At 43.0% G+C, this 14,291-nt stretch overlaps 2 protein-coding genes across 5 annotated transcripts; one reads left to right on the forward strand and one right to left on the reverse strand.

Moving 5' to 3' along the window:
- On the forward strand, positions 1,397-2,091 carry LOC8073722. Its single transcript, XM_021461058.1, has one exon. The coding sequence runs from the start codon at positions 1,579-1,581 to the stop codon at positions 1,786-1,788; it is 210 nt and encodes a 69-aa protein (XP_021316733.1). The 5' UTR covers positions 1,397-1,578; the 3' UTR covers positions 1,789-2,091.
- LOC8075819 (putative squamosa promoter-binding-like protein 19) lies at positions 4,894-13,808 on the reverse strand. 4 transcript variants are annotated; one of them, XM_021461932.1, is made up of 4 exons: positions 13,641-13,808; positions 13,045-13,457; positions 6,088-6,218; positions 4,894-5,728 (listed from the first exon to the last, which is right to left on the reverse strand). In XM_021461932.1, exons 2-4 carry the CDS (start codon positions 13,413-13,415, stop codon positions 5,253-5,255), a joined length of 978 nt encoding a protein of 325 aa, XP_021317607.1. In that variant the 5' UTR covers positions 13,416-13,457; positions 13,641-13,808; the 3' UTR covers positions 4,894-5,252. The 4 variants fall into 4 exon arrangements, with proteins under 4 accessions (XP_021317607.1, XP_021317606.1, XP_002450775.1 ...); XM_021461931.1 differs by having other exon boundaries at positions 13,045-13,460; XM_002450730.2 differs by having other exon boundaries at positions 13,045-13,808.

Raw genomic sequence — 14,291 nt, forward strand, 5'->3', positions numbered from 1 at the left:
AGCTTGATAGGGATTGATATATGTGGTAACCAAGGTTATATGGTCCATCACCCAAAGCCGTTCGATTCCACGGGAAAAGACGAACTAGTATGACTGATTTGACACCTCTTTTGCCACATATGTAAAAGGGTGATGCAACAGATATATTACCTGCTCCCTCGGTCCTCTAATATAGTGGATTCTAGCATTCAAGAATTATCTTCAAATATGCATTTTAGAAGACAAAGCTTAGTTTTGCATTAAATAATTTCTATTTATCAACCAATCACCATCAATCACATTGATAATAGTGTCTAATTAGGAAATGAAATAAGGGTACATGTGTATTTTATGTTCTTTGTTAATTTATCTTAAAATTTCTAGAATAGAATATATTATAGGACAGAGAGAGTATGGTAGAAGATAACGATCTACTCCTTCCATACCTGTAAAGAAAGTCATTTAGGACAACAGCACGATCTCTATAGCCTAAATTTGACTCTTTGGTTTTTTTTTATAAAAATATTTATTAAAAATTGGTATATGCATATTTTTATATAAGTATTTTTAAGATAAATCTATTCATATGTTTTTTATATTTTGAAACTCAACGATTTAAAAATTATTCGTAATTTATATTTTCAATGTTTGATCAAAATCTTATCCAAAGCACGAGAGAGTATTATTTAGGAGAACTAACATTGAGAAGGGATATACAGTCACACCACAACAAAGCTAACATGATAAAAAGCTAGCGTCTGAAGAACATATGATAGTGGGGCTTAATTATGCCATGAAAGGGATTTATATATTGTAACGGTAACCAAGGTTACACGCTCCATCACCAGAAAGCCGACCTCATGAAAAAAGACGAACTAGTATAGCTCACCGATGTAACACCTCTCTCTTACCACACGTATGTAAAAAATCGATATAACGGACATGTCACGCTTGGTAGAATATAGCAATCTATTACTAGGAGAACTAACATTGAGAAGGGATATGCAGTCACGCCTCAACAAAGCTAACATGATAAAAAGTTAGCGTCAAAAAGAACATAGCATAGTGGGGCTTTAGCTATATGCCATAGTTGTCATCATCCATAACTACATAACCTTAGCTTGTACACCTATGCCAACGTGACAAGTGTCAGGAGTCACGTACATCTATATTTCTTTCTCTCACGACAGAGTTTTAACGGTGATCGAAGATGATCTAGTATGTAGTAAACAAATAGTACACCACGGGGCTTAAGATCGACAGCCACAAGTGACTAAAAGCCACCCACACCAACAGACCCACACAGCCATAGGCACAGAGGATCAATAATCAGCCTCTCTCCTACTCACAACACATGCACCCACCTTCCATCCATCCATCCATCCATCCGCCCTCAGTTTTGGTTATATTCTTCCCTGAGCAAAAAGCCAAATAAAAGGCCACTATATATCGTCTCACGCGTAGTCACGCAACGCACGCTCTCTCCACTGACCCTACACTCTTCCTACTACGCCAGACCAAACCAAACAGGAATCACAAGGGAGCACGAGCACGAGCACAGTGTGTTGTGCTGTACTGTGTTGATCGATCGATATCGCCATGGCGGACTGGGGGCCGGTGCTGATCGGGCTGGTGCTCTTCATCCTGCTGTCGCCGGGCCTGCTGTTCCAGATCCCCGGCAAGGGCCGGATCATCGAGTTCGGCAACTTCCAGACCAGCGGCCTCTCCATCCTCATCCACGCCGTCATCTACTTCGCCCTCCTCGCCATCTTCCTCCTCGCCGTCGGCGTCCACATTTACCTCGGCTAGCCGTCGCCGGCGTCAGCGGCGGCGGGCCTTCTGCTAGCTCCTCTTTGACATCTGGTGGGTGGATTAGGAGGTACTGTGGTGGAGTGGATACATGTTTATCTCTGCTTGCTAGCTGTTGGTTTATACTGTTATTTAGCACATATATATGTACTGCAGTAGTATGCAGATTGGGTGGCAATGCTATGTGGTGATGTTCTTTGAGTTGGGAATTTTTCAGTCTAATGATGATCTGCTACTAGATGGTTATATATATTCGCTACTATTTTATCGACATCGAGATATAATATAGTCGAATTAATCTCTTATATATGAGCATGCTCTACACTGCTTCCGATGGCCATTTCACGGGTCGGCAACCTCATCATGTTCTAAGTTCTGAGCCTGTCAGATCAGCTAATTATGAGAGTATTCGATTTGATCTGGTTTTCAGAGTTTGGTTTGTTTTTATTTTCGAAAAGCCAATTTTATTTTCAAAGTTGCATCGGCTCAGAAAGTACACTAGCCTAGATAGTAGCTCCATACACTTTTGTACTGCATGGCATTGTGCAGAGTTGACGTTCACCAACAGTTAGCCCATTGATTCGATTTTATTTCATTTCATTTCATTTGACGCCCATAGTCATACAGTAATAACGACTGAATCGCCATATTTCTGTATCATCAGTCCTGCAAATCGTCCTCTTTTTTTCTGATAGGGTCCTGCAAATCGTCCTGAAAGGCTCAACCGCAATTCAATGTACGTATAGTACGTATTTGCGTACGTACGCGCTTAGTAATTTAATGATCATGCCTGTGTATATGTCCGTATATATGCTTTACAGTATGTTTATTTCAGTTTTTCCCTGACTTTTGTCTGGTAAAAGTTGAAACAAATCGGCAAATTAAAGCTCTTAATCAGCTACCTTTTTTAAAAAAAGTTTTAAAAACTTTTTTTTAAGAAAATAAACTAAAAACTAAAAAGCACAACGAAATGAGTTATTTTTAAAAAAAAAATGTTGTGCTGAGAAGCTAAAATATAATATAAAAAACAATAGCAAATGGCTATCATCCAGAAGCCAAAAGCTAGAAAGCAAGCTAAGTACAGCTCAAACAAACAACCCTTTAAATACTACTAATGAGAAAATACACAAGTACATGATGATGCAAGGTACCAATGCTAATAAGCTGTTGTCAAAAATTAAAAAAAATGCTAATAAGCTAATAATGCGAAGAGAACGATTGACTAGTATCTAGTGGACCAAACAAAGTACACGCTTTTTTGATGAGAAAATAGCTGCAGAACAAGTCGTTGGATGGACATGATATGATGGGGTTAGTTGGAGTGTTGGAGAGAGACTGAGAGAGTTGTTGGCGTGTCCGTGTTGTACTTGTACCCATCTCCAGTCTCCGACTCATGCACATGCACCTGCACCTACTCATGCTCTGCCACGCTAAAGCCTTGTTAAGTTCACTCTAAAAATTCAAAACTTTTCAAAATTTTCCGTCACATTGAATCTTGCGGCACATGCATGGTGCATTAAATATAAATAAAAACAAAATTAAAATCGTGAGACGAATCTTTTAAGCCTAGTTACTCTATGATTGGACAATGTTTGTCAAATAAAAACGTCAAAATGCCAAAATTTAGGCTTAAAAATTTTCCCATGGTACGGTGTCCGGCTCCTCTTCTGATTGATCTGAGCCGTCCGGCTCTCGGCTCCATCCAAGCGTCCAGGATGCGCCAAATCATTTCAAATGCGAGCATTTTGTTTTCTTCGTTTTTCTATAAAAAACATAAATTGGTTTCTCTGAATTTCTACGTTGGGCGTGCTTTGTGCTCTGGCTCGCAGAGAATCCCTACACAACGGTCATGAGGAGCCACACTGTCGCCTTGGCCTTTTCCTTGTATTTTTTTTTTTTGCCCCCTCTACTAATCCTTGGACGTTTGCACCAAATGTTTGAGGGCCATTGGGATTTAGGATCATAGAAACTTATTTTTACAAGTAGCATGCCACCTTGCTAAATTTTAGCTAGATAAAATTATTTTAGCTACTCTTGGGTGACTAATGGAACTAAGCTATTTTAGCTCCTTTTAGTTAATGTGTTTGGACTTTAACTACTAAAGTGACTAAAGTTTAGCTAGTTAAAATTTAGCAAGGGGAACCAAACAGAGCCTAAATAATTTCACAGTATGCTGCTGTATTAACTATGCAAATTTATAAGCATTGATGGAAACATCGTTTTGGCTTGAGACAGAGCTAGAAACATTGTGTAATGGAGGGAGTAGTAGTTGTTTTGGCTTTGTCCATTATTAAAACTTTCACTCACGGGTCACGGGCCTTTCTTCTAAATCATATAGTTCACCTAAAAACCAAAAAGTTTTCAAAATTCTCTGTCACATCAAATTTTTCGGCACATATATAAAGTATTAAATATAGATAAAAATAAAAACTAATTGCATAGTTTAACTGTAAATCGCGAGACAAATGTTTTGATTCTAGTTAGTCCATGATTGGCTAATATTTGTCACAAACAAAAGAAAGTGCTACAGTAGCGAAATCCAAAATCTTGTCGCATCTAAACAAGGCCATAGTTTACTTTATCTTTATCCTAAGTAAAAAATTCCTCAAATTTTTACCATATTTTAGGAAAAAAATATATGTTGACATCTATAAGTTTAAATTAATGCAATGTCAAGACATAATTCATTAGAATTTAACAAAGCTAATTTGGTATCATTGATATATTTATGTATTCTTCTACAAATCTGATCTAAATTAGAAAGTTTTGAACAAAACTGAGTAAACTAAAAGACTTTAAACAAAAATTAGAGCGAGACATAATTTGAAACAGAGGAAGTATGTTCCAAGTTACGTAACAATTTGATTTGAAGAATATATGTTATTCGCCAAAACTTGGAAAAACAAATGAAAACATACATTGCAATGTTTTTCGAACAACAGACGTCCACGGGGATTATCACGGGCACGAGCCCACAACTGCACCGATGGGTCCATTATTCAAACTCCCACTCACGGGTCACGTGTCACCAATACACAGACCATATTATTCAAAAAAAAAACCCTTATTAAACCAAAGCAAAATAGGCTCGGCCCAGATTGGCACTTTATCCTTAAAGTGGACCCATATCAATGAAGGCTTTCAAGACTGTGCGGCCTGATTCGAAAATTCTAGTTGTGCATGCATAACACGCACATATTTCGACAAAAGAAAAAACAAATATATACGAACAAAATGTACAAAATTTTGAACAGGAGGCACTTGAACTTATCGACTAAAGAATCTGCACAACAGCCGCCGACTCCTTGCTTCCAGAAAACAGCAATTGTACTGTACACCTCGATCACAGGCTGTGTGAGTCTGCGACTGCAAGTGCACAGGTACCCCCAATTCCCAGCCATCAGCACTACTATACTATCAATTGAGAACCCAACAGCAGCACATAAATACATAACAATTTAATTCTACTGCCAAGAGAATGGCAGTGCCTGTGAAGGATCCTCAAACATAGCATCAGGAACAAACACATGGTGGCCAACACCGGCCGCGAATGCAGTGGCCATAGCTGTTGTTGCAGCCTGCGACACAGCAGCGATCCGAGAGAGTGAAGAGGCAACCTGGGGCTGGCCAGCGGTGGGGATGCCAGCAGCGGAGGGGTGATGCAGCGACGATGACAGAAGAGAGAGAGCACACTCGGGGCCCAGCGTGCCGGAGAGAGGGTTGCTGCATGTGCTGCTTCCAGTGTGGCTGCTACCTTCAGCCAGAAGATGACCAGGGCGGGCTGCATGGAGCGTGCTACCGCCACCCTGTGGAAAAGGGAACTGATTTGGTGTTCTTGAGAATGATATGGAGAAGGGCTGCTGACGACCGACCAAGTGCATGGCATCAGAATTCTGGCCGACTGTTGGAATTGTTCGTGGATAGACCTCAAATTGATTCACTGCACGAATATAACAACATTTGTCATTTACTTTGTTGTTTCCCTATATGCAAATTGGGTAAAGCTTGCTCAAAAAAAAATTTTATCACATTAGAAATGAAAACTACTTGAGTTGTCAATCAACCAATCATAGAAGGAACAGTTTATTGAGAATATTGAAGACGAACTCTGCTCACCTAAAAAGGGTGATTAGACAATCTAATAGATTTTTCTTTCTGCTATCATTGATAAATTGACCCATCACTTAAAATAAATGTATAGTAACTTTAGTGCTCTATCTAAACTGCATTAACAGACTCCTAGGAATAGGATTGTCAGAATACCAAGGCTTCAACATATGTAAGCTCAAATGTAAAGACCTTGGTGGTATGGAAAGAAACCCCCTAGATTCGTCAGATCATGCTGTGGCTTTCTTCGACGCCTATTATGACCATCCAAACGCTTCCGGCAACTTCTTTTTCCCTCATCAAACTCGGACAGCATGTGAAACCTACAAATTAGAGAACAATGAACCACTTCAGGACAAACATTTTCAAACAAGCACCACAAATTGAACTCCGGATGATAACCTAGGCTTCTTGGATAGTAACACGATGTAGGATTTACATAAGTATTTCAGAAAAGCTTATGAAACAAACAAAAACAAAATTTCCATGAGCATAAGAGAACTATATCTGTGACTTCTTACGTTGCTGCTTGGTCTGCTATGCGTGCCACCTTTGTTAGGATTTAACAATGAAAGTTCTTGTACGGATTCAACAAGCAAATACTTTCTGTGGCCAGGTTCCAAGAGTGACAGAAGATTGAAACCCGATTATTCAGCATGGTTTTAGTGATACATAAGCTATATCTCATGTAAAGTCAGATAAAGCCACAGTATGACATGGAGGTGTGCTAAAATGTTCCAGTATCCTCAAAAATAGCTGCGCTTCAAGATCTTTTCACTTGCCAATTGTTATTTTCAGAACAAGGCTATATTCAATACCAAAAACTCAGTTATTTGTTTTGAATCTTGAAGTCTCAAATGAAAAAGGCATCCATGGATCCCTAGTGCACCATCCGCCCTCTTATTCTCGATAGACTCACGTTTACCTTTGAACTGGCATCCACGGAACACGATGCACATAACCCAGGTTATTGGGTAAGATAATGAGAACTAGCTAACAGGGTGGGCATTGACCAAGGACTCACAACATGACGGACAGCACAAGATTGACTTAGAAGGGATTGGTGAAAGTGTATGAATGCAAAGTCAAAGCAATACATTCTTTTGCTGCAACCTTGGAAATGTGCGATGATAGATAAAAACAAGAGATGCAAGAGAGAATGTAATAAGGTTCATGTGGATAGGGCCGCTCGAAGCAAAAATCTAGCATGTGTTTGGTGACAATCCCCCTCTTCCAAGCATAAGGATCACATTGTGTCAACATGGAAGAAAAGTAGATGGTAACATCAAAATAAGAATTTCGAACCTCCACACCCCATGGGTTCTTTGCCAAATTTGTGACATCAATTGTTACCTTGTATTTTGGCTATTCACCTAAAAGATAAATTTGACGGCAGCCACCTCATCTAGATGTGTTTGCCTGACCTTAGTCTCCAAACAACACGATCTGCGGTGTCATCATGGTGGTGCACCTTCACTTTCTTTAAAACCTTGGTGCGGGTCTCGAGCATAGCCAGAAGCAGTCTCTCCAACCTCTCCATTGTGTACTCAGTGGATTCTTGAAGATGCCCCAGTGCTCCTAATGTGTTGGGAACTAGGAAGTCACTGTAGTTGACCATCGAGGTTGATGAAGACCTGGATGACGATACCAAATTGTCAAGAGAGTCTAGATCATAGGAAGCAACTAGTGGAGGTTATAGCTGAAGGAGGTGGGAGACTGCCAGGGAACTAGGAGTCACTTGCAACCCATTGTCAAAGGCATAGGAAGTTGTGGTGGCCAGCAGCTAGAATAGGAGGGGGTCAATGTTTAGGCAGGGCTAATCAAAGAGAGGCCAGAGTGGGTCGATGCAAGGAAGCAAAGGACAAGGAGAGGAAGTCCTTTATTCTCGCTTGATCAAAATAATTACATACCCTTTGGTTTTGTACCGACTCACGACTTGATACCTAAGACAACTAAGTACACAATCCTTATAGATTAGATCCATCTTACAACTCAAAACATAATTTGATCTCTTAGGGTGTGTTTTCTTGAGATCAAGCATGGATGTGATATGGACATCCATGGATTTTTGGATAGGACAATCAGATGGCTCCCTCCCCCGAAGGAGTCTGCATCCAACTCCAATTAGACATAGGATAAGAATAAATTCAGTTTATGAAATAGAGATTGTTTAGGAAAAGGAGAGTCCAAATCTATAAGGACTCTAGCCCTAGATTGCTTAGGGTTAAGTCACAGGGAGTATAAATAAAGGGGTCATGTACTCATAATATTCTAGAAAAGAAGTGGATGATTCAATCCTCAAAGCTTTTAGCTCTCCTGTGTCCGCCATCCCTCCATGCCACCACTACCCCTGCCTGTGCTGCCACCATCCCTTGCGCTAGCCCTATGCTGCTAGCCACCCTCGGCATACAAGCAACCATGGGCTTCTATCTCCCTTCCATCCCCCATCCTCCTCCTTCCTTTCCCTACAATCTATGCAATCCATATCCAACCAATTTAGGACCATCACATCTAGTATCTAGAGAACAGGAACCCAGTGCCGACAACAACGATAACACCTCCACCATAGTCATCGAGATCTAGGTGTGGTTCATGATGCTCTCGATTGACCATAGAGCAAGGTGGTAACAAGGGCACCAAGGATGATGCTGCAGCTGCCACTACCAGATAAGAATTGGAGGCCCAAAGTAAGCATGTCATTGAGGACGCCGCCCGCGCCTTCCTACAAGAGAAGGCATATAGCTCGTTGTCCTCGGGCGTCTCAAAGATCACCCAGTAGATGACGAACACAGTGTTTGCCACACTGCCAAAGAACGGCCCATCCCCAAAGGTTGAGGCACCCCTGCCGGTGAAAGAATCATGTGCACCGATCTCCTATCCCATATTCCAACCGCACTAGCACAAGTTGTCCTTCTCAACCTTCAATGGCAAGGAGTACCCACTGCCGTGGTTGAATCGTTGTGAGCAGTTCTTCAAGACCAGTGGATCCTCGACAACAAAAAGGTGTGGTATGCATCTTTTCATTTAACAGGAGGTGTGCAACAGTGGTACATGTGCCTCGCACAAGAAAAGGCAATCAATGACCGGGACTACTCTCATTGTGTCAACAAGAAATTTGGTCCTCCTTCACCGAGCACTTCCTCACATGACACATGTGAGACCCCTCGACGAGCTCTAGCAAGTTAACATCTACATAGCGGGAACCACTTAAGACTAACATCGAGCTACACAGTCCCAAGGACATGGAGACAACAATGTCTCTATCTAGGGCATACGAGTGATGCAGCGTCGTCGTTGTTGACTTTGCCTAGTCAACATCCACCGGAACAACAAGGATGGTGCCCAACCTCAACATGTGCCTAAGCTGAGACCTGCTACTGCACCCACACCTTCAACCCTAACAACGACTATAGTAGCATAGGCCACATCACCGCACCGTACCTTCAAACATCTCACAATAGAGGAGATGGCGGAACAACATTGGGCTACCTATGTTTCAACTATGACGAGTAGTTCACCTTGAGGGCACAAGTGCAAGCACTTGTTCGATATCATTGTGGTGAACGGCTATGACCTGGAAGACATTGAGCCAAGCTTGATGAAGCTCATGAGTGACCAAGAGCCAAGCATACATGGGTGGAGAAATGTTCCTCGCTAGAGCCATCCTCGATAACAGAGTATACATCCTCATTGACACCAGCGCCACGCACATCATCGACGCCAACTTCACTAGGCTAGCAGGACTCACTGAACACCACATCGAAACAAAAATCTTAATCAGCAAAGATAGTTGTATTGTCTGTTGTGGAGCTTGTTTCAACTTAGCACTCCTCGTCAACAATGAGATATTATGGATTGATGACTTCTTGGTGAATCTTAACGCTAATACAAATGTCTTTAACTGCACACTATGGTTGACTTCCCTTGGCCTCACCTTGTGGAACTTTGCCATGCTTAAGTCTTTCAAGAAAGACCACCACACCATGGCTTTCACGAGAGTCCACACTAGGATAGTGCCACATATTGTCTTTGCTCTTCCAACACCAATGTTTGCTCTTCCTCAACTCCACGAAGCACCCCTAGTACCATGACCACCTCTGACTGCCAGACCCAATCATAGAAATACCCAAACTTCGCTTCATCACCGACACCATCAACATCGTTATAGTTGCTCGAGCTTGGTTCATGGAAGATGGGGTCATCTTCTCGGTGGATGCTTCTACCTCCCAGCATCATCACTACTACTGTCGAATCCATTAGAATATCTCCTCACCGGGTATGTTCAGACGGCTCCGCCTTCTCGCTATTAGCCATCAAAAACTGGTGTAGCATCAATGCTACTGCGCACCTTGCCAGCAAACATCATGACCCAAGAGTGGCTACAGGGCACAATGGACAACAATAGTGTGGTCTTCTACAACATCATCGAGTGCTAGTAACTCGCCATCAGCCACATCTTCATCAGCTTCAACACCACGACAAGTTGCCTATCCATCTTGCAGCTACTACTTCGACAACATCTTCAGTGAGCTCCTCGATGTCACCGCAACTCCGCCTTCTCGCAGCAGAACCATATGCCTCATGACGCCAAGCTACATCCTCCACAAGAAAGGCTAACTAGGGCACGCCTTCAATAGACCCAAGGACACAAGCTATTTGCGCCGACGTGATGGCCCCAACCTCCCATGACTTCTTACTTTGCACCTACATTGGACCACTTCGCCACCACCACCACCACCTCATCATTGATAGGACATGACAAAATCATCCCTCTATCATAGTGGTGGAACGACTTCACGTACATGTGGAGGGAGTACTAATGATGGCTCATCCTACAGACAATAACTCCAATTGGTCAACGGTACGTGGCGTCTCCAACTAGTCAATTGTTCAGTGGGTGGACATGGCAAAGGGGAAAGGATGCGATGGGTCTAAATGGGCCCAAGGTGGTGGGTTCAGCATGACCTAGAGGATTACCAGGATAGGGGATGCCATGGGTCTAAACGGGCCCAAGGTGGGGGGCCTAGCACAGCCTAGTGGATTGCTAGGGTCGGGTAAGGCTTGGTCAAGCGCCTAGGGGGAGTAGCGGCCTCTACTAGCTAGCCAGCTACCTCCCCAAAGGAGTCCAGATCCAACTCTAATTAGAAATAGGATAAGGAAAAAAAATCAATTTTGGGAAATAGAGATTGTTGAGGAAAAATAGAGTCCAGATCTATAAGGACTCTAGCCCTAGACTACTTAGAGTTCAAGTCATAAGAAGATTAAATAAAGGGGACATGTAATCATAATATTCAAGAAAAGAAATAGAGGATTCAATTCTTAAAGCTTTCAACTCTCTAGCCCCTATGTTGCCCGGCCCCCACCTATGTTGTTGCCAGCCCATGCACTAGCCCTATGCCACCGGCCACCCTTGGCGTACAAGCAACCATGGGCTTCCATCTCCCTTCCATCCCTCCTCTACTCCCTACTTTCCCTACAATCTATGCAATCCACCTCCAACCAATCTAGGCCCATCACACAACAAACATTAACTTCATTTGGACAGCACATGTTTCATTTTTCTCATCATTCAGGGCATACTCACTCAACCTTGATGATGGTTCTAAACTTCTAATATACTTCCCAAATTGATCTACTACTAGGATCATATTGTTTAATGGATAAGGCACATGAGACATAATTCCAATAATGTGCACATGCCTCCTGGTCGTATTGCACACATGTGAGGTCAAAAGAATCCATAATATAATGATTATTTGTAGATCAAACATGTGAACTGAATGAGACTTTGGAACACCAACTTTCTGCTAAGGTGTTAAACAAAACAGCAGCTGTCCCTTTGATTTGTCACTTACAATTCCTATATTTCAATTCCATTGACTGATGGCATTGATAGTTCTATTGTGGAAGACAGTAGAAAAATATCAAATACACAGCTATAGAATTGAAACATCCAAATGGAAGATCTCTTCTGGATCAGGATTGCACTTAGCATTCCATGTTCTTGGTTCATTTAGAGATTAAAGGAATAAATCAATAACATAGATTGTTTTACTTATTCACCAATAAGTCAGCTTGCAAAACATTAGTGAGACTTCGCTTTGAGATCCAGTTCAAAATCACCAGTGCAAGTTAGCAAGGACATTTTCAGTGTAACAGACAATACTGGTGCCATTAAAGGATTAATGTCTTCTATTTTAAGAAAAAATATCTCTCCTAAATATATAAAGTTTCCTACTTCAAAAAGGAAACAAAGCTTCAAATGTTCTGAGAAAACACAGTTACAACCATTCTCAGTTCAACTTTTATTTGCTACTCATGTCAGTTCCTTGTGCAATCCTCTAGATGTATAACAAAGAAAAAAAAGAAGAAATGCATATTCAGAAACAGGCGGAAAACTAAATCAATCAAATCAAATGCTATGACCTGATTTCAATTCCAGATGGGCTTGCCTAAAGGAATGACCCATGAAATAACATCTATGCTAGTTTGAAGCCTCCTTTGTATCACCATCAGCAACAATAAGTGATAAACTTGATTAGATCTTACGAAATGCGGAAATGGTCTTGTATTTGGTTGCTGGGAAATAGCAATGTTTTGCAAAAAGTTGCATCTCAGTGCAGTAAGAGCTCGGACTGAGGATGCAGCTGAAGAAACTTCAAAACTCCATCAATCATGCGAAAGATTCTGCAGGATGCTGAATATTCCATAGAAAAAACCAAACCCTACCCAAGGGAGTCAGTTGTCCACACCAACAACTTTCTTTAAATAGTACCAACGGGACTAAATTAATGGGGTCACAAGACCCTAAACAGCACCAAGTTACCAACCCAATAGTTTAATCGGCGACGCATCCCACCCGTGAGATTAAATTATCAACACGCCATCAGATCCTAAACGCCACCAAATTACCAACCCAGTTGTTTAGATTGCCAGGTTGGGACCAAACTAGACCTGAAGTTTTTGCCCCTAAATTTGTTCCAAAGTACTAAGCACTAAATCCCCTAACCAATTCCTCAATTAGGAAGCAGATGGGGACCAATACACACAGAATTATTAACTAATGACCACATCAGCACAAGAATCGCTGAATAATAATAGGATCAGTACACGGGCTGGTGAGAGGATTCGATGAGACGGTGTCCTTACCGGCTGCATTGCTGGCAGAAGCGCTGCTCCTGGCCGGCGACGACCACCACCGGCGTCTTAGAGTGCGCCTCACAGACCTTATGCCGCCGGTGGTACTCGCGGCACCGGCTGAGATCAGAGCGGCACCCGTCGACGGAGCACGCCTCCACGCCAGCACCTCCCCCGGCCGCGCGGGACCTCCTCCCGGCTCCCGCCGCCCCCGCCGGCCGCGCGCTCTGGGCGAGACCCGCGGCGAAATCCTGGAGCCGCGCCTCGGCGTCGGCGGCGGGTGTGGTGGAGGAGGACGGGCCCGCGAAGGACAGCATGGTCGGGCCGGGGTCCGTCGCCGCCGCGCCCCACGACGGAGCCCCGGAAGCCGCTGCCCAGTCCATGCCTCCGGCCAAGACGGAAAGAATCAAAGAAACGCCTCCGCCCTGCTGCAAACCAAGAAACCGTCAAGACGGCGGGAAAATTCAAGGAAAAAAGAGCATCGACGCAACAAGGCCCGCTGGATTCTTGCACTCCCAAGGCTGAGATGTAGCTGCGCATGGCGCGAAGTCGAAGGCGGCTATTCAAGTGCAGGCGAAACAGATGGGGATGAGGAGCTCGGCACATACGATCGGAGAAAGACGACTCGGCTCGGCACTCGGTAGCGGCACCGCCCCAGCTGCAGCACTGTAGAGAGCGGCGGGTGGAGGTCGGGAGTGGGGAGCGGAGCGAGCGAACAGTGCGGTGCGGGCGCGTGCTTGCGTGTGTGCAGCTCGGGAAACCGATCGGTCGCGGCATCCCGTGCTGTGCTGGGTATATATGGGCAGAAAGGGGAGTCTACAGCAGGGGCGAAAGAGGCAGTGAGAGTGAAGTGAGTGATTTGGACGTCCTGTGCCAAAAAAAAAAAGGTTGTTTTGACCTACACTGTTCACTGATCCCTAGCTTTGGTAGAGGTTTAATCCTTTCAGCTTTAGGTTTTCCATGCTAGTCCTTATGTTTGTCCAAAACTTTGAAGCCCTTCAAGGAGAATGTTGGAACTTGGAAACCCGATGAGTTATCATGTAGTAGAGGGTGAGGTAAAAGATGCAAGTTCATTAAAGAAGTAAAACATGGATTCTGGTATTTGGTACCAGTTTTATTTAGGTGCTTCCTTTTATCCGGTTTATAAGGCATTTCATGCAAGTCAAAAGTCCAACTTTATAATCTTTTGGGGCAATGCTATGATACACTCTTTATTTCCTATGAGATAATACCTTAAAGAAATCTGAGCCGTTAATTTT

This window comes from Sorghum bicolor, chromosome 5, assembly GCF_000003195.3.
Source record: "Sorghum bicolor cultivar BTx623 chromosome 5, Sorghum_bicolor_NCBIv3, whole genome shotgun sequence".
In the NCBI taxonomy this organism is placed as follows: Eukaryota; Viridiplantae; Streptophyta; class Magnoliopsida; order Poales; family Poaceae; genus Sorghum; species Sorghum bicolor.

Bases quoted from the DNA above. Each gene is read 5' to 3' on its own strand.
- LOC8073722 (XM_021461058.1), top strand. From the start codon at position 1,579: ATGGCGGACTGGGGGCCGGTGCTGATCGGGCTGGTGCTCTTCATCCTG.
- LOC8075819 (XM_021461932.1), bottom strand. From the start codon at position 13,415: ATGGACTGGGCAGCGGCTTCCGGGGCTCCGTCGTGGGGCGCGGCGGCG. The intron at 6,219-13,044 runs GTAAGGACACCG...TCTAATTTGTAG, and splicing joins TTCTGCCAGCAATGCAGCCG to GTTTCACATGCTGTCCGAGT. The intron at 5,729-6,087 runs GTCTTTACATTT...ATATTCGTGCAG, and splicing joins TTTCTTTCCATACCACCAAG to TGAATCAATTTGAGGTCTAT.